The 21,775-nt window shown below is 40.0% G+C and overlaps 1 protein-coding gene across 1 annotated transcript in view; it reads left to right on the top strand.

The window, feature by feature from the left end:
* The window catches only part of LOC117525713 (CREB-binding protein-like), a 138,689-nt gene that overhangs the window by 29,732 nt on the left and 87,182 nt on the right, over positions 1-21,775 (top strand). The window contains exons 2-7 of the mRNA XM_034187642.1: positions 1,235-1,370; positions 3,998-4,116; positions 8,259-8,492; positions 8,706-8,794; positions 11,131-11,211; positions 14,068-14,121. Of these exons, the coding sequence (XP_034043533.1) occupies positions 1,235-1,370; positions 3,998-4,116; positions 8,259-8,492; positions 8,706-8,794; positions 11,131-11,211; positions 14,068-14,121 (713 nt within the window). The remainder of the gene's footprint in view (positions 1-1,234; positions 1,371-3,997; positions 4,117-8,258; positions 8,493-8,705; positions 8,795-11,130; positions 11,212-14,067; positions 14,122-21,775) is intronic.

Genomic DNA, 21,775 nt, shown 5'->3' with positions numbered 1-21,775 from the left:
TGAGCATATGCATTGAGAATGTAACAAAGGTCTATTAAAGAGGCAAAAGAAAACATGTCACAGCACCTTTCTTTTGGCTGTCCCAGCTAGGGGTCACCACAAAAGATCAATCATTTCCATCTCACCCTGCCCTCTGTATCTTCCTCTGTCACACCAACCACCGTCCTCAGCATCCTTCTCCCTATATAACCTGGGTTCCTTCTCTGCACATCTCCAAACCATCACACCCGAGCTGTCCCCCATGTTCATTCCTAATCCTGTCCTTTCTCGTCACTCCCAAAGAGAATCGTAACATCTTCAGCTCTGCCACCTCCACTTCTGCCTCCTGTCTTTTTGTTAGTGCCACCGTCTCTAAGCCATATAACGTAGCTGGTTTCACTACTGTCTTGTAGACTTTCCCCTTCACTCCTGCAAATATTCTATCATTCACAAATCACTCCTGCCACCTTTCTCCACCCACTCCACCCCGCCTGCACTCTTCTTCACCTCTCTACCATAGTCTCCATTACTTTGGACAGTTTGACCCCTTATTTAAACTAATCTACTTTCACCACTTCTACTCCTTGTAATTGCACTATTCCACTGGGCTCCCTCTCAGTCACACACATGTCCTCAGTCTTGCTCCTGCTGACTTTCATTCCCCTTCTCTCCAGAGCATGTCTCCACCTCTCCGGGCTAGACTCAACCTGTTCTCTACTTTCCCTACAGATCACAATGTCATCTGCAAACATAGTCCATGGAGACTCTGGTCTGATGTTATGTCAACCCGTCCATCACCATTGTGAACAACACAAGACTCACAGCTGATCTTTGGTGTAATCCCACCCCACCTACTGCACATCTCAATGCTGTCATGCTATCCTTGTATATGTCCTGCACTACCCTTACATACTTCTCTGCCACTCCAGACTTCCTCATGCAATACCACAATTCTTGGCACCCTGTTATAAGCTTTCTCTAAATCCACAAACACACAGTGTAACTCCTTCTGGCCTTCTCTATGCTTCATCGGTATTTTCAGAGCAAACACTGCATCTGTGGTGCTCTATTTCGGCATGAAACCATATTGCTGCTCACAGATCTTCACCTGTTTTCTGAGCCTAGCTTCTACTACTCTTTCTCATAACTTTAACTTGATAATGCTCAGTTTAATGGGGTGTTAGTTGATGGACGTAATGAGCGATATAAACACTAACAGACATTTGCAATAAGATGACTGTGTGTCTGTTTGCAGACTGAGGACAGTTCTGCTTCAGTGATGGACATTCAGGAGCCACTGGTGGTGGAGGAAATGATGTCTGAACCCCATGAAGAAGAGGGAGCAGCAAGCTGTGCAACATTCTCATCCCCATCTCAGCCTCACAGGAAAAGTAAGCCTGGACCCAGGACTGAATAAAGTTCTCTCCTTTTATTGATCACCAGGAAATATCTATGCGTATGTACTAGGGATGTCCCGATCCGATCGGAAATCGGGCCTGATCACATGGCTTCAGACTTGATCAAAATGGGATGTTGCATCCCGATCAGGAATCCGATATAGATTTTATCCTCATTATTTTGATCAGCGCTATTTCAAGCTCATTATTGCAGATTAATGGGCCTTTCACGCGTCGGAAGCATCAGAGGCATGAGACGCGTTGCTTTTTAGAGGCGCCAGAAGCGTCGCTTTAGCTCGGCTTTTGACATGATGCTTCTGATGGGAGCGCACATTGGCGCTTGTCGGCAGGCTGATGCGGTCAAAGTTCAACCCAACCTTTTTTTTTTTTATTTATTTATTTATTTATTTTTAAATTGAACAAAAGAAAAAACACAAGTTCAACCGGACAGAGGTGGGGGGAGTTACACGCGCAAAGTATCTTTTGCAGAACTGCTGTTTGTGTGTTTACGCGCTTAGCCTGACGCCTTGATGGAATGACAAGAGGATGATGGACACTTTCCCACTGAAACTCTTGCCCATCTGTCATCTGATTAACAAAAAGAAAAAACAAATTGTCCTGTGATCAGTTTGTCTTCAAAACTGAGCGAGAGATGGTGTGTGCACGTCTTAAAGAGCTTCCGTCTTCATTCACGCTCACTGCGCTGCTCTGAACTTGTTGAACACTGATAAAGCATCAGAGGGGTACACTGAGGACTGTCAGGACGCCAAATGTAAGTTGTTTTTTTTTTTTTTACTTTTTCAAGTTGACTTTTGAACTTTCGACGCTCTGAGCTGTGACGTAGCTTCGTGCTGTCCAATAGGAACGACACGTCGGGCCAAAACACCGAAGACTAGTGGCAGAAACCACTGATCTGTACAAATGGTAAATGTACTGCATTTATAGAGCGTTTTTCCATCTGCATCAGACACTCAAAGCGCTTTACAATTATGCCTCACATTCTCCCCGATGCCAGGGTGCTGCCATACAAGGCGCTCACTACACACCAGGAGCAATAGGGAATTAAAGACCTTGCCCAAGGGCCCTTAGTGATTTTTCCAGTCAGGCGGGGATTTGAACCACAGATCAGTGCAGAAACCACGTGTCTGAAGAAAAATCCTTGAAAATGTTTGTTTACCTCAAAATTTCTGATTACTGTTTAAAAAAGTTTAGAACACTTGTAATTAAAATAGCTAAATCAATAAGTGGCTCTTTAAAAACCTTTCATCTATAAATTAAAACCACTTATTTCAGATTAGATATTTTCTTGTTTAACATAAACCTTGGACATTTATTTTTAGACAAATAAAGTAACATGGAAATTTTTTACCTTTTTTTTTTTTAAGTCTGGTAGATTATTACTTGATTGTTCGCTACCTCAAGGAGAAGTGCACTGTTTAAGTGATAAATAATAAAATAAGGTGATTAAAATGAAATTATTATTTATTTAGCATTTGTTCATTCAGTTTTTTTAAGTATCGGCTCGGGACTCGGTATCGGCAGATAACTCGGAATCTGATCGGGGCCCAAAAAACCTGATCGGGACATCCCTAGTATGTCCCCCCCTCCCCCCCAACATGGCAATGCTGTCAACTGTGATATGTGGATGTTTTGCAAACTTGAAGTGGGTTCACCCTGGAAAAGATGCAGTTCTTCAGCATGATGATGTTCACTCACACACAAGTCAACAAAATCAGGATGCATTGCAGCAGCTCAAATTTTGAGCACTTCTCACACCCGTCTTACAGTCTGGACTGTAGAGCTTATGTCCTCAGACTTTCTTTTTTCCTCAAGCTGAAAGAACACCTGGACATGTTGTACTAATGGCGCAGAGGTGCAGGCAGCTTAGCATAGCTGGTGTTGAGAGAAGACACCCAATTTGTTCACGGGCAGGATGCAAAAACTTTTCTGAAGTTGGCGTGTTAAGCCCTGGTCACATAGCACGAACGAAGGACAATAAAGCCCAAATGAAACAAGAAATCTCGACTTGGGTTGACTTTTGGAGGTGTCATTTAGCCATTGTCAAGCTTCGTTCCTGCAGCTGGTGCTTTGTCAGAATGATCAAACTGTTGAAAAATGCTAACAAATCCCTATGACAACCTCAGTTTGTCCGTATTCTATTTTCTGTCTTGACGGTTCCTTATCGTTTGCATAGTTACTGTGATGTCGGCATTCCATTCGACTGTCGCCCAACTTCGTCCAACCTCCCAAGTCTGACGTAATGCACGAATGCTGACTATATCTGAACAGATCAATAACTAAAGCTCTGACAAGCTGAACATAACATCCTTGTGTCACTGAGTCATCCATGTGTGGATGAAAAGCAACGTTGTCCCACAGAAACGATAGCGGCAAGAATGTTTTATCAACTACTTTAACTATTTACACACATGCCAACAGTTTGTGGCTGGCTTGCGTGTGCACACACGTTGTTGTTAAGACAAACATCATCTCTCAGAGAATATGTGCTGCTGTATTGACTTGTCAGGACTGTTTTTAAAATGGAACAACTCTTAGTTTGTATGCCCTGTCAAGGCATTTTACAATGTTTAACTTGTCTTTTTTCTTCCCTTCTTTATTAGTTTTTAAACCTGAAGAGATGCGACAGGCTCTCATGCCAACTTGGGAGGCACTGTACAGCCAGGATCCTGAATCGCTACCTTTCAGACAGCCAGTTGATCCTGTGCTTCTGGACTTACCAGTAAGTTGCTCCTGTTCACTGGCCAGTTAATTTTCACCCATAGTTCAGTGCAAAGGAAAAATGTCCTTGGGTGTTGAAAATATATGTACTCTATGAACTGCGTGATTGTAGCATCTCTCTTCACTCTGTGCAGAAGTGTCCATAAATATGTTGTTGGATAAAAAGTGGAAAGTCCTTCACAAAAAAAAGTGCCCATTTGCTCCTTCGGGTGGGGGTAAAGCATGCAATTCCTGCAGTCCGTTCCGTAAAACAGGATTACCAAATAAGCTAGGCTTATTTCATTAGTCCCCCCCTCCAGTGAATCCGATTCCATAAAGCAAGCTCAGCATGATTCAAACTAAGGTACCATGGCAACATATACTGGTAAACTAACCTGGTCCAGACCAGGTTAATTGTCAGGCTTAGCCTCAGTTGCCGCTTAACCATACCTGTCAACTCTAGGAAATACAGAGAGGGAGTTATTTTTTGTTTTTATTTTTGCCATAAACTTATCATGAATGTGCAACCCACCCTTGAGCCCTGTAGAGCACTGTGCATTTTTTTCTTTATTAATTTAATTAGCAAATTTTAATTGATTTATTTGATAGTATGTAAAACAGTAAAACAAAAGTCCAGTAGAACTAACTCTTTGCAGCTTTGAGTTCATCTTTTGTAGGTTTGAAGTAGAGCTGGGTATCTATTCAAATTTCAAGAATCGATTATTCCGATATTGATTTGGGTTTGTGTTATTAAAACCGTTTTTGAGCTGTTACCTAATTGTCTAGTTATGCAACACAATACTAGTATTATATTGACATTTGACAGCAAATTAATGAAGTATTGGTAGTTAATAATGATGGCTATAAGACTGATGGCACGGACCAGTCCTCCCAGAATGATACAGTATTTTTATTTTACAAACTTAATGGACACATCCAGGGCAGCCAAAAGAGGGCACCAGAGTTACCTGGTTCATTGGGCCTGACACAGTTACATTTCTACACCCTTCCATGTTTTGGCCTGATGCCTTGTTCATTTGGCTTGAAAGTAAGGCTGTAACAAAGATAAAAAAAAAAAAATAAAAAATCTGTGGCTTTCACAAAATTTGGTCCTCAAAATGCAGGCAGTAGTGTCTCAATCATAAATTTAAAAATTTTCTGGGGGCAAATGTTTCCAGTCTCCCCTACAAATACTTGCGTCCACAGTGTGGCACTCTGCAGGAGAACTTCTCCCACAGTAGACTTGCAGTCCAGAGCATTTTGGTCAAACAAAGCAGGTACCAATATCCAAGTACATGAGCATTTGGGAGGGTGCCAATCATGTGCAGATATGAATGTCTGCCGGGGGACCCCCCAAGGCTGCAATTACGGGATGGATCAAACATTGTTTATAACATTTTACATATGTATAAGGAGTGTAGAATGGCCACTGTCAGATAATATTTCTGCTTTTTTAGGCCTGCCAGATGCCAAAAAGGGTCCAAAATTTTGGCCCAGATCAAACATTGGAGATACTACATCACTCAAAATTAAAATGAACAAGTACAACTCAGACAATAGAAACCCCCCAGACAAAATGTCTGCTACATATGGCAAGCCAGACACTCCCCAAAATGGACCCTTGTGACCAGTTCAGCAGAATTAGGCCACAACAAATGTCAAAAGTACCATACAAAACCAACTGCAAATGATCATAAACATCAAGTACATTACATGACAAAATTTCTGTTTTTAGCCTGCCCCGCCCCCAAAAAGGGTTCATAAAATTATGGTCATACTAGTCTGAGAGGCAATGGATATAATTGTTGCCCAAAAGAATCAGAGGGATTATAGATCTTACACAGCAAGAATAGATTAAGTAACAAGGGTAAAGGCTACATGTTTAGGATGCATAAGGCCAGAATTACAGAAAAGTGAAGTACAAGGTGCACAGTATATTGACATTAAAAATGTTTGTAAGTTTACATACATTCAACACAAAATGAAAATGTTCTATCATGGTAGATTTACAAATACAATATTGATTGAATACATATGTATGATGTGATGATTAATGCTACACTGTAAATTTTGGGAGCATTTTAACCAAATTAAAGAGAAAAACATGCAATGCAAAATCTGCAAGGCTGTATAATGGCAATGCAGGAGCATCTGAGAAGAAAACTCTTGTGGCTGATTCTGACGAAGGATCGTTGTCTTGGTAAACTAATTGGCTACTTATATTGATGGCTGTAAATGTTGGCATTAGCAATGACTGACTATTTCATATGCCTTAGTACATGTTATGTGTTTGTAAGGTTATAACAGGGATGTCATGTTTGAATAGCAAATGTGATAGGGCTAATGTTTTATAACCAGAGGAGGTGATGGTCTAGTAGTTAAGGTGTTGGACTTGAGTCCAGATGATCATGGGTTCAAATCCCCGCCTGACTGGAAAATCACTAAGGGCCCTTGGGCAAGGTCTTTAATCCCCTATTGCTCCCGGTGTGTAGTGAACGCCTTGTATGGCAGCACCCTAACATTGTGGTGAATGTGAGGCATTATTGTAAAGCGCGTCTGATACAGATGGAAAAGCGCTATATAAATGCAGTCCGTTTATCATTTATAACTGCATTACAGTGCTAAAAAAAAAAAGTTCCTCTTCAGTGGACAACTTGGTTACCAAGCCAACTGTAGCAGAAAGCAGAAGGTTTGACCATATTACACTCATTTTGGCATCTCTTCACTGGCTTCCTGTCCCTGTAAAATCAGATTTTAAGGTTTCTACTCCTAATCTATAAAATTGTTCATAGACTGGCACCTCCCTACTTAGCTGACCTAATTAAACCCTACATAACGGCCCGGGCTCTGCATTCTCAGGGTGCAGGACTACTTTGTGTCCCTCAGGTGAATAAAAAGTCTGCGGGTCACAGAGCTTTCTCTTATTGTACCCCTGTTCTGTGGAATGATCTCCCTGCATTAATAAAACAGTCAGATTCTGTAGACTTTGAAGTCCAGACTTAAGACTTCTCCCCCCTCCCTTTTGTATGATAGCATGCTTACATAGTACATTACTATGCTTTTTACCTTTTTTAAATTCATTTTTATTAGGAAATGGAGTAGGCCACAGCCTCAAGTTTATAGTCTGGGCCTTTTATTGAAGATTAGGGCTAGTGGCCAGCAATCACTGCAGTATTTCTTCTGTTTTTCTTGTTGCTTAATGTTGACAAATTATACTGTATTTTGTTGTCTTTCCAATACCTGATTCTGCTTTTTTTTCCTCTCTGAGGCAGGGCTCAATCCAGAAATGGGAGTGGTGTCTACTTCTGCAACCCTCCTGTTCTGTGTAATGGCAAAATTTTCTGTATATTTGTCTTGTAAATTGTGTTGGTAGCATGGCCCAAGCAGAGTGTTGCCCCTTTGAGTCTGGTCTGGTTAAGGTTTCTTCTTCATATCATCAGAGGGAGTTTTTCTTTACCACTGTCGCCTGTGTGCTTGCTCTGAGGGTTGGTAAGGTTAGATCTTACTTGTGTGAAGCGCCTTGAGGCAACTTGGTTGTGATTTGGCATTATATAAATGAAAATAAATTGAATAAAGCTCCACTGAAATTGAGAAGGAGAGAGAGACTGAGAGCACTGTCTCTCGCTGTTTGACTCTTTTAAGTCAATAAAAATGTCTAGTACTTAATTCTTTCACCAAAACATCAAATCTAGGCTTGTATCTTAGATGTACTTTCTGGCAAACTGCAACTGAACTTTCAGGTCTCCTTTTTAGGAAAATCCTCCTCTAAACACTTAATCATCAAGCTGTATAACTGGGTATTCACAATATCCTCATAACATCAACAATAATGATAATATTAAGGTAAACGGCTCAGGTTTTGGAATACTATCGGCAGATATCCAAATTCAGGTATCGGGATCGGAACGGAAGTGGAAAAAATGTGAATCGGCCTTGAGGGCTTTGAGTTCCAAATTGTTCTGTCTGCACAACGACAACAGGTGATCAATTGAAAGTGTGGTGAATAAACGCCCATGTCACTAATTAAAATTGTTACTAGTTAGCCGCAGTGGAAAATACATTTTGAACCCAAGAAAGAATGTTTATGAAGGAAGATTCTAACTGAGCTCACTGTATACATACCTGGATCTTGTAAACTGAAACCTTCACTCTTGTTGTTTCCAGGACTACTTTGACATTAAGATCCCAGTAGACCTATCTATAATAAAGCGCAAGCTGGATGCAGGTCAATATCAGGAACCATGGCAGTATGTTGATGATGTTTGGCTCATGTTCAACAATGCCTGGCTATCCAACTGCAAGACTTCAGATGCCTACAAGTGCTCCAAACTCGCGAAGGTGTTTGAATTAAAGATCAACCCTGTCATGCAGGCTCTGGGCTATTGCTGTGGGAGAAAGGTGAGAAAGAGGCTGAAACATTTTGTCTGCAAGTTTCATAAATTGCATCGTGATCCAGACAGTTGTAACAATAACAAAATATCACCACATTTTGTTCGTATTGCTCAACTTTCAAAACTAAGAAGGTTTGATAACAAAGGGGAAAAAAACATGAATGTTCAGGAATTTGTTTGGACCCTTTCTGACCTCTGTCATCTCATTTTTTTCCTGCAGTACGGGTTCTCTCCTCAAACACTATGTTGCTATGGCAAACAACTATGCATAATCCCTCCTGGAGGCACGTACTACAGTTTCCAGAACAGGTACACATCTGTGTTGGTCTTTGTCAGTGAACAATGTTGGTGACCACTAATGCTGCTGTTTTCCATGTAAAATATCACTGCACCAGCTGACTCAAAGAAGTAATATGAATTCAGATATCATGCGTTTGCATGCCCAGTTGGTTGTCAAGTGGGAAATGAATGCTGTAATGTGGACCTTATGACAGCACCTTCAGGATTCTAGCAGCCACATCAGCTCTTAAGCAGTGTTTGTTAAATCCATCAATTCCTAAACCAGTTGGTTGTTTTTGAATATATGTTTTTGTCAATTACTTTTATAAGCCCTGATGGGCTTTTCAACACGTTGACCAGTTTGTGATTACCATATTTACATGTCCGAAGGTCCAGGGTTATGTATTGCCCCCCCATTTTATTTTTTTTTAAGGAAGTTGGTTTAACACCCACCAAAATATATATATTTTTTTTTTTATTAAAAGGCATTGTGAATGCCAAAACTGACTTCCCCTACATTTTTGCATCTGAGTTGTGATGACATCAATCAATTCAATCAATTTTATTTATATAGCGCCAAATCACAACAAACAGTTGCCCCAAGGCGCTTTATATTGTAAGGCAAGGCCATACAATAATTACGGAAAAACCCCAACGGTCAAAACGACCCCCTGTGAGCAAGCACTTGGCGACAGTGGGAAGGAAAAACTCCCTTTTAACAGGAAGAAACCTCCAGCAGAACCAGGCTCAGGGAGGGGCAGTATCTGCTGGGACTGGTTGGGGCTGAGGGAGAGAACCAGGAAAAAGACATGCTGTGGAGGGGAGCAGAGATCAATCACTAATGATTAAATGCAGAGTGGTGCATACAGAGCAAAAAGAGAAAGAAACACTCAGTGCATCATGGGAACCCCCCAGCAGTCTAAGTCTATAGCAGCATAACTAAGGGATGGTTCAGGGTCACCTGATCCAGCCCTAACTATAAGCTTTAGCAAAAAGGAAAGTTTTAAGCCTAATCTTAAAAGTAGAGAGGGTGTCTGTCTCCCTGATCCGAATTGGGAGCTGGTTCCAGAGGAGAGGAGCCTGAAAGCTGAAGGCTCTGCCTCCCATTCTACTCTTACAAACCCTAGGAACTACAAGTAAGCCTGCAGTCTGAGAGCGAAGCGCTCTATTGCGGTGATATGGTACTATGAGGTCCCTAAGATAAGATGGGACCTGATTATTCAAAACCTTATAAGTAAGAAGAAGAATTTTAAATTCTATTCTAGAATTAACAGAAGCCAATGAAGAGAGGCCAATATGGGTGAGATATGCTCTCTCCTTCTAGTCCCTGTCAGTATTCTAGCTGCAGCATTTAGAATTAACTGAAGGTTTTTCAGGGAACTTTTAGGACAACCTGATAATAATGAATTACAATAGTCCAGCCTAGAGGAAATAAATGCATGAATTAGTTTTTCAGCATCACTCTGAGACAAGACCTTTCTAATTTTAGAGATATTGCGTAAATGCAAAGAAGCAGTCCTACATATTTGTTTAATATGCGCTTTGAATGACATATCCTGATCAAAAATCTTCTGCTTGAGCTGTGCTCTTATTCTGAAAGACTCTTGTGTAAGAAACAAGTGTTCTGTGACAATAGCCAGCTTTGTAGGTGACTGGGGCTCAAGAAAAAATACCAGTATAAGGATGTGTTGCTATCAGTTTGCTCACTTTTCTCAGAGAAAAAAAAAGTCCTTTTTCCATCTGAAAAATCAATCAGAAATCCTTGACCAGTGTGTATCTGACCTATAAATCTTATCTTTACCTAAGAAGTAAAGCATTGTAAGAGTAATCCAACATGAGCATTTCTAACGTACGTCATGTTTTTTTGCTTTCCCAGTACAAGAAAGTTTGGACCTGCACAAGGTGGCATATTGGCTAATTTATGTTCATGACACATCTGTTTCAAAATAGCAAAGGTGCCAACCTTTCTATGCATTTGCCAATAGGTGTCATTTTTTTTTTCTCTCTCTCTCTCAAAATCTTGACCTGGCTATGTATGACTCATGCAAGCAACTAGTTTAGCAAAGGGGCCAACTTTTCTATGGGAAATGGGAAAATCTACAGTAAAAAGGCTACACTAAAGTTTACAGTTAGCTTCCTTTTGCCATTTTTGGGTTAATGACTTCCTCTTTGGGAACCAGAAGTTGTTACAGGAGAGTGTCTGATCATTACTAGCTCTACATTTTTGGATTTAGTGCAGTAGTGGATTGAAGAACAGCAGAACTGCTGCTGCAACAATGTCGTAGCATTGAATAAAAACACCGTGCTGCTTCTGATTACTTGCATGTCCAGTGTTTGTGGCAAATGCTAAATGTGTGTTCTTCCAGATACTATTTCTGTGACAAGTGCTTCATTGAGATCCAGGGTGAGAGTGTGACATTTGAAGATGACCTTGAACAGCCACAGATGTAAGTTAAATTGTCGATGAAACAACTGAAAAATTACAGGAATTATAGCCTTCTGTGAATTGTATCTTTAGTATCACAGTTAGAGGTTCATGTTGAAGTCAAGCAGGGGTCTTTTGTAAGAAGAGAAAAAAAACTGGTCTAATTACTCTTGTGTGATTTCTGGCAAATGAGCTCAATTTTATGTTTTAAAGAAAATCCTCTATTCCCTGCACCGCAAAGGTATATACCTGATGACAAAACAGACAAAAGTTGCATAATATACACTCTCAATCACATTCACAGAAGCCTATATCTCCTTCAGAGTTGCAACAAATGTGGCGGTTTCCTGACTGCATGAACAGTCACTTAGATTTTGAGAAGTCCCTGTTTGAGAAGATTTTGCCACACAGCACCACAATGTTTCCTTTTCTGCATGATGTAAATTAAGGCTGAGGTGCTTTCAGTGACTTGGAAATGTTCATGTATCCATCCACTGATTTGTAAAAAGAAAAGTGGCTGTGAAAGTGATATTTATTGTAAGTTTATCAAAGGGTACAATTAATTGTCACCTAGACATTTAACGATCTGTTTCATTTCACTGTCTAAAGCGTGGTTCAGAAGTTTGGACGTTGTGTAAAATGTAAATTAAAACAGAAGACAATGATTTGCAAATCCTCTTCAACCTATATTCAATTGAATACACCACAAAGACAAAATATTTAATGTTCAGACTGATAAACTTTGTTTTGTGCAAATATTTGCTCATTTTGAAATGGATGCCTGCAACACATTTAAAAAAAAACTGGGACAGTGGTATGTTTACCACTGTGTTACATCACCTTTCCTTCTAACACTCGATAAGCGTCTGGGAACTGAGGACATTAATTGTTAGTGTCACTGGGTATAAAAGGAGCATCCCCAAAAGGCTCAGCCGTTCAAAAGCAAAGATGGGGTGAGGATCACCACTTTGCATGAAAAAAATAGTCCAACAGTTTAAGAACAATGTTTCTCAGCGTTCAATTGCAAGGAATTGAAGGATTCCATCAACTGCAAATGTAAGTGGCAAGGCCGAAAACCAACATTGAATGCCCGTGACCTTCAATCCCTCAGGCGGCACTGCATTTAAAAACTGACCTTATGTAAAGGATCTTGCCGCGTGGGCTCAGGAACACTTCAGAAAACCATTGTCAGTTAACACAGTTCGTTACAGTGCAAGTTAAAACTCCACCATGCAAAGCGAAAGCCATACATCAACAACATCCACTACCATTGAAATTAACGCTTGTCCGATTGTCAAGGACAAGTGTAAAATGTGATCAGACGAGCAATATGCTCTAAATCGTTGTCCGACCAGACAAGTGGCATTTTTTTGGTTTAAAACGTTCAAGTTCTTTATTTTCATCGCTTGGAACCAAAATACTTGACCGCCGCCTCTTTGTTTTCTTATTTACATCACGTCTTGTCTCGCACCTCGCAAGTCTTCGGTTTTTCCCGCCACTCTCCACGCAGTGGACAATCAGAAAACATGATATCACAGGGTTCTTCCCAGACAATGGAACAACAGCGCCACGCCATCAGTGTTATGACAGCGCCATCACACTCTTCCCTGCTTGCAGGTAGTTTTCTAAAATCCACCCAGGCTGTTTGTGCTGAACTGCCCGCTCGCCCCTCCCCTGCACGGCAGGCTGCAGCTCAGAGCACAGTGGGGAAAAAAAAACTCAGTCTAAGTCTTCAGATAAAAAGAGCTCCTTCTGCTTGCATAGCTCCAGAAATTCATTTATAGGCTTTATTTTACAGTTGAAAGCTTTCATGTTTCCAAAGTTTGCTCAAATATGGTGTGAGTGAAGAGTCTCTCCTTCACACACACACACACACACACACACACACACACACACACACAGATGTGTGAACAGCAGATGCTACACACTGTAAAAAGCAGTGAAGCAGTTTTAATAAACGATCTTCATCACACAGCCTCAGTGAAATAGTAAAGTGTGAAAAACTGATTCAGAAAGTTTTTCATCATTAAGAGCAAATTTACCCCTTTACTTCTTCCAGAGTTATTTTTTTCTTTATTATTGTTGTTTATGCACCAATGACACCAGATCAAATTACGTGTATGTGAGAACTCACTTGGCAACAAAATTTGATTCTGATTTGACAATCAAATCAGTCCAGATTTTGCTCTTGTTCAAACAAGACAATTAGAGGTTATATTGTTTTTTTTTCTTGCTTTCAGTGCATCTAAAAACCATTGAAATTTGAACTTTACCACCCACACAGGAGAGAAGCAAGTCTGCTTGCTGTCCTCAGGTGGAAATACATAAAAATATATATCGCATTTGACCCATCTTCAGCGTTCTGTTTGCGACAAAAATTAATCCCATTTTATCCACCGAGACAAAAAAGCATAATAATGACCCAAATAAATGCAGTGTTTTTAAAAAAGTCCGCCGACATTTGTCTGCTCTGGGTGCATTTCGCAGCATGAAACGTGGGATTGCAGTGCTTTGCCTGCCAACAATATCCAAAATAAACAGGTGGAAGTAAATCTCCCCTCGTCATCGTCTCTTTCTGTCAAGTTTATTGGTGGTTTGAAAACTGACATGGTGCATTACCGCCACCAACTGTCTGGGTATCCAACATTAATGAAGTCTGACATCCTCACCGGGTCATTGTAAACTGAAGCCTTTTCAAGAACAAACAAAAACTGTTGTCACTGATTACCATTATCTTAAATAAACGGTTCTGTTCTGGAACATAAAAAAATATATAGTTTTTGTTCCATGAATCGGTTCAAAGCTTTGTTTAGATGTGGCATATCGTCTTTTGTGTGACAGTATTGGTCTTTTTCTGCTGTTCTTCCCTGATACTCAGAATATTGAAAGACCAGCTTGAAAGGAAGAAGAATGATTTATTGGACCCTGAACTGTAAGTAAACAAACATACACCTACACTGTCATTATGAAAGGCCAGTGCCGATGGAAGGTGTGTGTGTTTTGGAACCTCTTTTGGGTAAATAACTTTGTTGGATAATGATCATAGAGCCTTTCTCTACTTGGGGGATTCTCATGAAATCCAGATTTAAATGGAATCCAGTTGAAAATTTTCGAAAGGCATTTGAAGACAAATTTCCTTTTTTACAATTAAAATGAAGGTCTGAACATACTAAAATATTGTTCAGAAGCTTTTTTTTGGGGGGGGGGGGGGGGGGTATTTTATATGCATTTACTGCCATTTTAGACATGGAGCCAGAAAGAACTTATCGTTACTGCAACATGACAATACATTAAATATATGGTTCAAAATGTAACTTTTTGGTCATTTTTAAAGTAGGCTATTAACACTCAGAGGTGTATATATGGGCGGCACGGTGGAGTAGTGGTTAGCACTAGTGCCTCACAGCAAGAAGGTAGTGAGATCGCTTCCCGCCCTTTCTGTGTGGAGTTTACATGTTCTCTGTGTCTGCGTAGGTTTCCTCCAGGCAGTCCGGTTTCCTCCCACAATCAAAACATGCTATTTTGGGTTGGCTCCTGTCTCTGCCCCTGACCAAGGCAGTTGCTACATCTGGAGTTGGTCCCCAGGTGCGGGACTATGGCTGCTCACTGCTCGTAGTCATTGGATTGTGTCTAACTAATTAGGATGAGTTAAAAGCAGAAGACATATTTTGTTGTGTGTGTATATATGTACATTGACAAAGGCACTTCTTCGTCTAGAACTTGGGAGATGTGTCTTTTTTTGTAATTCACTTTTTATTGCTTTATGAACTTTAAAACAGTAAAACCAACACACACACACAGTGGGACAAGAACAAACCCGCTACAGTAAATATATATATATATAAAACCACAAGTCCCAGGTTAATGTTCTCCAACTCTTCCACTCTCCTCCCACAGTCCCCTCTCCCCTCCACTTCACAGCCAAGATCTTTTACAGTCTGAGTATTTCATCCTTCACATGAAAATCAAACTACTACATTTCACGTATCACCCATTTTGTAAGTGGTTCAAATAGGGGCCCCATAATTTCAAAAACACCTCCTCTTGGTCATTCAGTCTAAAAGTCAACCGTTCATAGTTGGCCATTTTGGTCATTTCTTCTAACCATTCATTGATTGGAATAACATTTTTTGATTTCCAGTGTCTAAGGATGATCCTACAACCTGTCACAAGGGCCAATTTACACCATGGGTTCTACTGACCGGATAACCTCATTTCACTTGTTATCAAACCTAAAATACACAAGCCGGTGCCCTGAGGCATATCTATTTGTTGATAACTAATATTATCTTTTTCCAAAGGTTCTGTGTCATTTCACACTCATACAGCATGTGTACAAGTGTTCCCTCCCACCTCTGCAGCATAACGCCCAGTCAGAGCATTAACCTTGCCATCTTACTGGGGGTCCAATACATTCTATGTATAATTTTGTACATAATTAAGCGAGTCTGTGTCTCTCTTGATATCTTATGCCAAGACGTGGTAATTTCTTCCCACTTCTCCCCAACCATCTCACCCCCTAAATCCTTCTCCCATGCCCTCTTAAGAGGCTCAAGTTTGGGTGGATGAGATTTTCTCATGAGGCTATAATATTTAGATGCCCCACCTTTAACCCCCCCGGTTAATCTGCATTATTTTTTGTAACTCGGATTGAGTAACTAGTGGAAGTTTTTGTTGCAATATACAGCTTTGTAACTGCAAATACTTCCAAAAATCCTGTTTGGGGAGTTTGTATTTACTAGCCAGTTGTTGAAAGGACATTAAGTTGTCACCTTCAAAAACATCTCCAACATATATAATCCCTGTTATTGCCCATGATTTCCAATACAAAGTTGTTTTTTTTTTTTTTTCTTCCCCTACTTTCAACTGCTTATTATGCCAAAGGGGTGACTGTTTAGTAAAAAAGGGGTCAGAGCCAATAATATGTGATCTTTGCCAAGTTTCTTTCGCGAATAACAGTAACGGATTACCAGATGGACTTTCACATTCAGTTTGAGAGATAAAAGCTTGCAGTGGAATAGGCTCCTTCAGTTCCTTTTCAATCAGAACCCAGCCAGGGGCTTGGGCTTCTGTGTTGTCTATTTTAGCCAACTGCTTGAGAGAGAAGGCATAATGATACCAATCCATTCTTGGAAGATTGAGACCTCCATCTTCAATTGCAGCATTCATCTTATTTCTGTTTAAACCAGGTCTTTTGCCTCCCCATAAAAAAAAAAAATTTACTGCTACGTTGAATTTTTTAAGTAACGGGGATGGGAGACTTATGGGTAGCAAGTGCAAAATATAGTTAATTTGTGGGATAATCATCATTTTCAGGACATTTATTCTACCCATCAGAGATAATCCTAATTTAGCCCAATTCTGTAAAGTGTTCTCAATTTTCATCAGGGTGGGAAGTAAATTTTCTGTCATATCTTTTAAACCTGGTGTGAGTTTTATCCCCAAGTACACCAAACCTGAAGGGAGCCAGTTAAACTGCCAATTCTGTCTAATACTTGGTGGGCATAGTCTAGACAGTGGCATTGCCTCAGATTTTCCCCAATTTATTTTATAGTCTGAAAGAATAGAGAGAGTATCAATTAAAGACTAAATTTGAGGAACCGCTGTTTCTGGATTTGAAGTCACTAACAGAATATCATCTGCGTAAAGAAATAGTTTGTGCTCAAATTTTCCAGCTAAAATACCCTTAATAACTGGATTCTTCCTGATGGCCGTTGCTATGGGTTCCAGTGCCAGTGCAAAAAGCAGAGGGCTCAGGGGACAGCCCTGTCTTGTACCCCGGAATAAAGGGAAACAGGAGGATAAATTCCCGTTCGTCAAAACTGAGGCCTTGGGATTACAGTATAGGAGACTAACCAAATTTATAAAGGAGGGACCTAATCCAAACCTGTTTAGTGTTCTGAACAAGTAAGTCCACTCTGTCAAAAGCTTTCTCTGCATCTAAAGAGAAAGCCACTATGGGTTCAGTGTAGTTCCTTGCCTGCCAGATTAGGTGTAGTAATCTGCGTACATTATCTGCTGAAGACCTTCCTGTAATAAACTCTACCTGATCCAGATGAATCAGGTTGGGTAAATGTACCTCTAGCCTCCTGGCTAATACCTTGGCCAGTATTTTAGCATCTACATTTATAAGAGACACTGGGCAATAATTTCCACACTGTTGTGGTTTTTTACCTTTCTTATGTATCAATGTTATTACTGTAGATTGCGTGCTCTCTGGCATATTACTCCTCTCGAAAAACTATCACTAACCTTGGTGCTAGTAGGTCCACAAATTCTTTATAAAAATCTATTGGCAGCCCATCATTTCCAGGAGCTTTCCCAGGGCTCATGTTCTTTATAGCTTGCTGAACCTCTTCCAGTGTAATATCTCCCCCAGTCTCCTTTTGATCTTCCTCAGATAGGGTAGGTAGATCCATTTGGGACAAAAACATATCTATATCCTTTTGCTCTATCCCACCCTGTGAAGTGTACAATTTTTGATAGAATATCTTAAATACTTCATTAATTTCTCCTCTGTCTGTCACTATTGTCCCATTTTCATTCTCCACCGAGGTTATTAAAGTACGATTATGTCGCTGTTTTACTCTTTGGGCTCGTAATACTTCTGTCTACATTGGAATAACGAGAATTCAGCCTTTTTTTTTTTTTTTTTTTTTTTTTTTTGCAGTATGGAGTTTAGTAAAAAATTTCAGTTTATTCAACTGGGTAAAGATTGTTGGGTCTAGTTGGAATGCATACACTTTTTCCAGATCCTTAATTTCTCTTTCCAATTCAAGTAATCGGACAGTGGCTTGTTTTTTCAAATAAGAACTATGTTGTATTAAGCGTCCCCTCAAACAGGCCTTAAATGCATCCCATTAAATTCCCAGTACTCAAGGATTTCCTTCTTGATAAAGTTGCCCGATTCTTCACTTTTGAGCAAAGAGGTATTAAGTCTCCACCAACCTCGGGGGGTTTCGTTTTCCGTTTTAAAACCCAACACCACCTCAACTGGTGCATGGTCTGAAATTACAATATTTCCAATTGAAGTAGAGACAACTGCACTAACTGTTTTGATAATAGGAAATAATCTCTTCTAGAATATGAAGAGTGTGGCTTTGAATAAAAAGTATATTCTCTTTCGCGGGGGTGTAGAGTTCTCCAAATATCGGTTAAGCCCAACTCGTCTTCCAGAACATCTATGGCTAGTTGTGATTTATGTACTAATCCCACCCTGGTAGCTTTTGATTTATCTAGGGCTTGGTTTCTTATCTGGTTAAAGTCCCCCCCAATAATTATGTAAGTATCCCCCAATTGTTTAGCCACCTTACAAATATTAGCAAAAACATCAGGAGAGTCTGTGTTTGGTGCGTATATATTAATAAAAGAGCATCTGCTACCAAACATATCTGCACTTACTGCTACCCACCTGCCCTCCCTGTCCGAGAGTTGTTTGTGAATAGTGATGTTTACACCTTTACGTAATAGGATACAGACACCCCTTTGGCTAGATGAGTAGGCACTATAAAATACTTTGACCCAATCCCTCTGCAGTTTTGTTGACTCCTCATTATCTAGATGAGTTTCTTGTAAAAAAAAAAAAAAAAAAAAAAAAAATCTACTTTTTTTTTTTTTTTTTTTTAAGGTACAGGAGAAATTTCTTCCTTTTTATAGCAAGATTGGCCCCCTTAACATTCCAAGAAATAAATTTAAGTGTATGAACCATCCTAAAGTAACCTCTATTATTTTACTCTCAGCCCTCATATTGAACTTTGAAAAACCAACCCATGAAGATGTAATCATGTGAAAGCATATATGATATCATTGTGACTGAAAAAGAAAAAGACCAAAAACAGAGAGGGGGAAAAAAAAACAGGATTGCTCCTTTATCCCCAAAAACAAGACACGAAATAGTACGTCCGTGAAACACCTGAGGTCCCGGCCTCCGCAGTCCCCCCCCCCATATATTCATATGATCATTTACAGCACCAGGGAAAGATATGTTTATACAAATCAATCAATCAATCAATTTTTTTTATATAGCGCCAAATCACAACAAACAGTTGCCCCAAGGCGCTTTATATTGTAAGGCAAGGCCATACAATAATTATTTAAAACCCCAACGGTCAAAACGACCCCCTGTGAGCAAGCACTTGGCTACAGTGGGAAGGAAAAACTCCCTTTTAACAGGAAGAAACCTCCAGCAGAACCAGGCTCAGGGAGGGGCAGTCTTCTGCTGGGACTGGTTGGGGCTGAGGGAGAGAACCAGGAAAAAGACATGCTGTGGAGGGGAGCAGAGATCGATCACTAATGATTAAATGCAGAGTGGTGCATACAGAGCAAAAAGAGAAAGAAACAGTGCATCATGGGAACCCCCCAGCAGTCTACGTCTATAGCAGCATAACTAAGGGATGGTTCAGGGTCACCTGATCCAGCCCTAACTATAAGCTTTAGCAAAAAGGAAAGTTTTAAGCCTAATCTTAAAAGTAGAGAGGGTGTCTGTCTCCCTGATCTGAATTGGGAGCTGGTTCCACAGGAGAGGAGCCTGAAAGCTGAAGGCTCTGCCTCCCATTCTACTCTTACAAACCCTAGGAACTACAAGTAAGCCTGCAGTCTGAGAGCGAAGCGCTCTATTGGGGTGATATGGTACTACGAGGTCCCTAAGATAAGATGGGACCTGATTATTCAAAACCTTATAAGTAAGAAGAAGAATTTTAAATTCTATTCTAGAATTAACAGGAAGCCAATGAAGAGAGGCCAATATGGGTGAGATATGCTCTCTCCTTCTAGTCCCCGTCAGTACTCTAGCTGCAGCATTTTGAATTTTTTTTAATTAACTGAAGGCTTTTTAGGGAACTTTTAGGACAACTTTTAGGAACAACCTTTTAGGACAACCTTTTAGGACAACCTGATAATAATGAATTACAATAGTCCAGCCTAGAGGTAATAAATGCATGAATTAGTTTTTCAGCATCACTCTGAGACAAGACCTTTCTGATTTTAGAGATATTGCGTAAATGCAAAAAAGCAGTCCTACATATTTGTTTAATATGCGCTTTGAATGACATCCTGATCAAAAATGACTCCAAGATTTCTCACAGTATTACTAGAGGTCAGGTTAATGCCATCCAGAGTAAGGATCTGGTTAGACACCATGTTTCTAAGATTTGTGGGGCCAAGTACAATAACTTCAGTTTTATCTGAGTTTAAAAGCAGGAAATTAGAGGTCATCCATGTCTTTATGTCTGTAAGACAATCCTGCAGTTTAGCTAATTGGTGTGTGTCCTCTGGCTTCATGGATAGATAAAGCTGGGTATCATCTGCGTAACAATGAAAATTTAAGCAATACCGTCTAATAATACTGCCTAAGGGAAGCATGTATAAAGTGAATAAAATTGGTCCTAGCACAGAACCTTGTGGAACTCCATAATTAACTTTAGTCTGTGAAGAAGATTCCCCATTTACATGAACAAATTGTAATCTATTAGACAAATATGATTCAAACCACCGCAGCGCAGTGCCTTTAATACCTATGGCATGCTCTAATCTCTGTAATAAAATTTTATGGTCAACAGTATCAAAAGCAGCACTGAGGTCTAACAGAACAAGCACAGAGATGAGTCCACTGTCCGAGGCCATAAGAAGATCATTTGTAACCTTCACTAATGCTGTTTCTGTACTATGATGAATTCTAAAACCTGACTGAAACTCTTCAAATAGACCATTCCTCTGCAGATGATCAGTTAGCTGTTTTACAACTACCCTTTCAAGAATTTTTGAGAGAAAAGGAAGGTTGGAGATTGGCCTATAATTAGCTAAGATAGCTGGGTCAGGTGATGGCTTTTTAAGTAATGGTTTAATTACTGCCACCTTAAAAGCCTGTGGTACATAGCCAACTAACAAAGATAGATTGATCATATTTAAGATCGAAGCATTAAATAATGGTAGGGCTTCCTTGAGCAGCCTGGTAGGAATGGGGTCTAATAAACATGTTGATGGTTTGGATGAAGTAACTAATGAAAATAACTCAGACAGAACAATCGGAGAGAAAGAGTCTAACCAAATACCGGCATCACTGAAAGCAGCCAAAGATAACGATACCTCTTTGGGATGGTTATGAGTAATTTTTTCTCTAATAGTTAAAATTTTGTTAGCAAAGAAAGTCATGAAGTCATTACTAGTTAAAGTTAATGGAATACTCAGCTCAATAGAGCTCTGACTCTGTCAGCCTGGCTACAGTGCTGAAAAGAAACCTGGGGTTGTTCTTATTTTCTTCAATTAGTGATGAGTAGAAAGATGTCCTAGCTTTACGGAGGGCTTTTTTTATAGAGCAACAGACTCTTTTTCCAGGCTAAATGAAGATCTTCTAAATTAGCGAGACGCCATTTCCTCTCCAACTTACGGGTTATCTGCTTTAAGCTACGAGTTTGTGAGTTATACCACGGAGTCAGGCACTTCTGATTTAAAGCTCTCTTTTTTAGAGGAGCTACAGCATCCAAAGTTGTCTTCAATGAGGATGTAAAACTATTGATGAGATACTCTATCTCACTTACAGAGTTTAGGTAGCTACTCTGCACTGTGTTGGTATATGGCATTAGAGAAGA

The sequence above is a fragment of the Thalassophryne amazonica genome, chromosome 15 (assembly GCF_902500255.1).
Source record: "Thalassophryne amazonica chromosome 15, fThaAma1.1, whole genome shotgun sequence".
Lineage (NCBI taxonomy): Eukaryota > Metazoa > Chordata > Actinopteri > Batrachoidiformes > Batrachoididae > Thalassophryne > Thalassophryne amazonica.
Note: the sequence above shows the minus strand (reverse complement) of the source record. Positions and strands in the feature narration are given on the sequence as shown.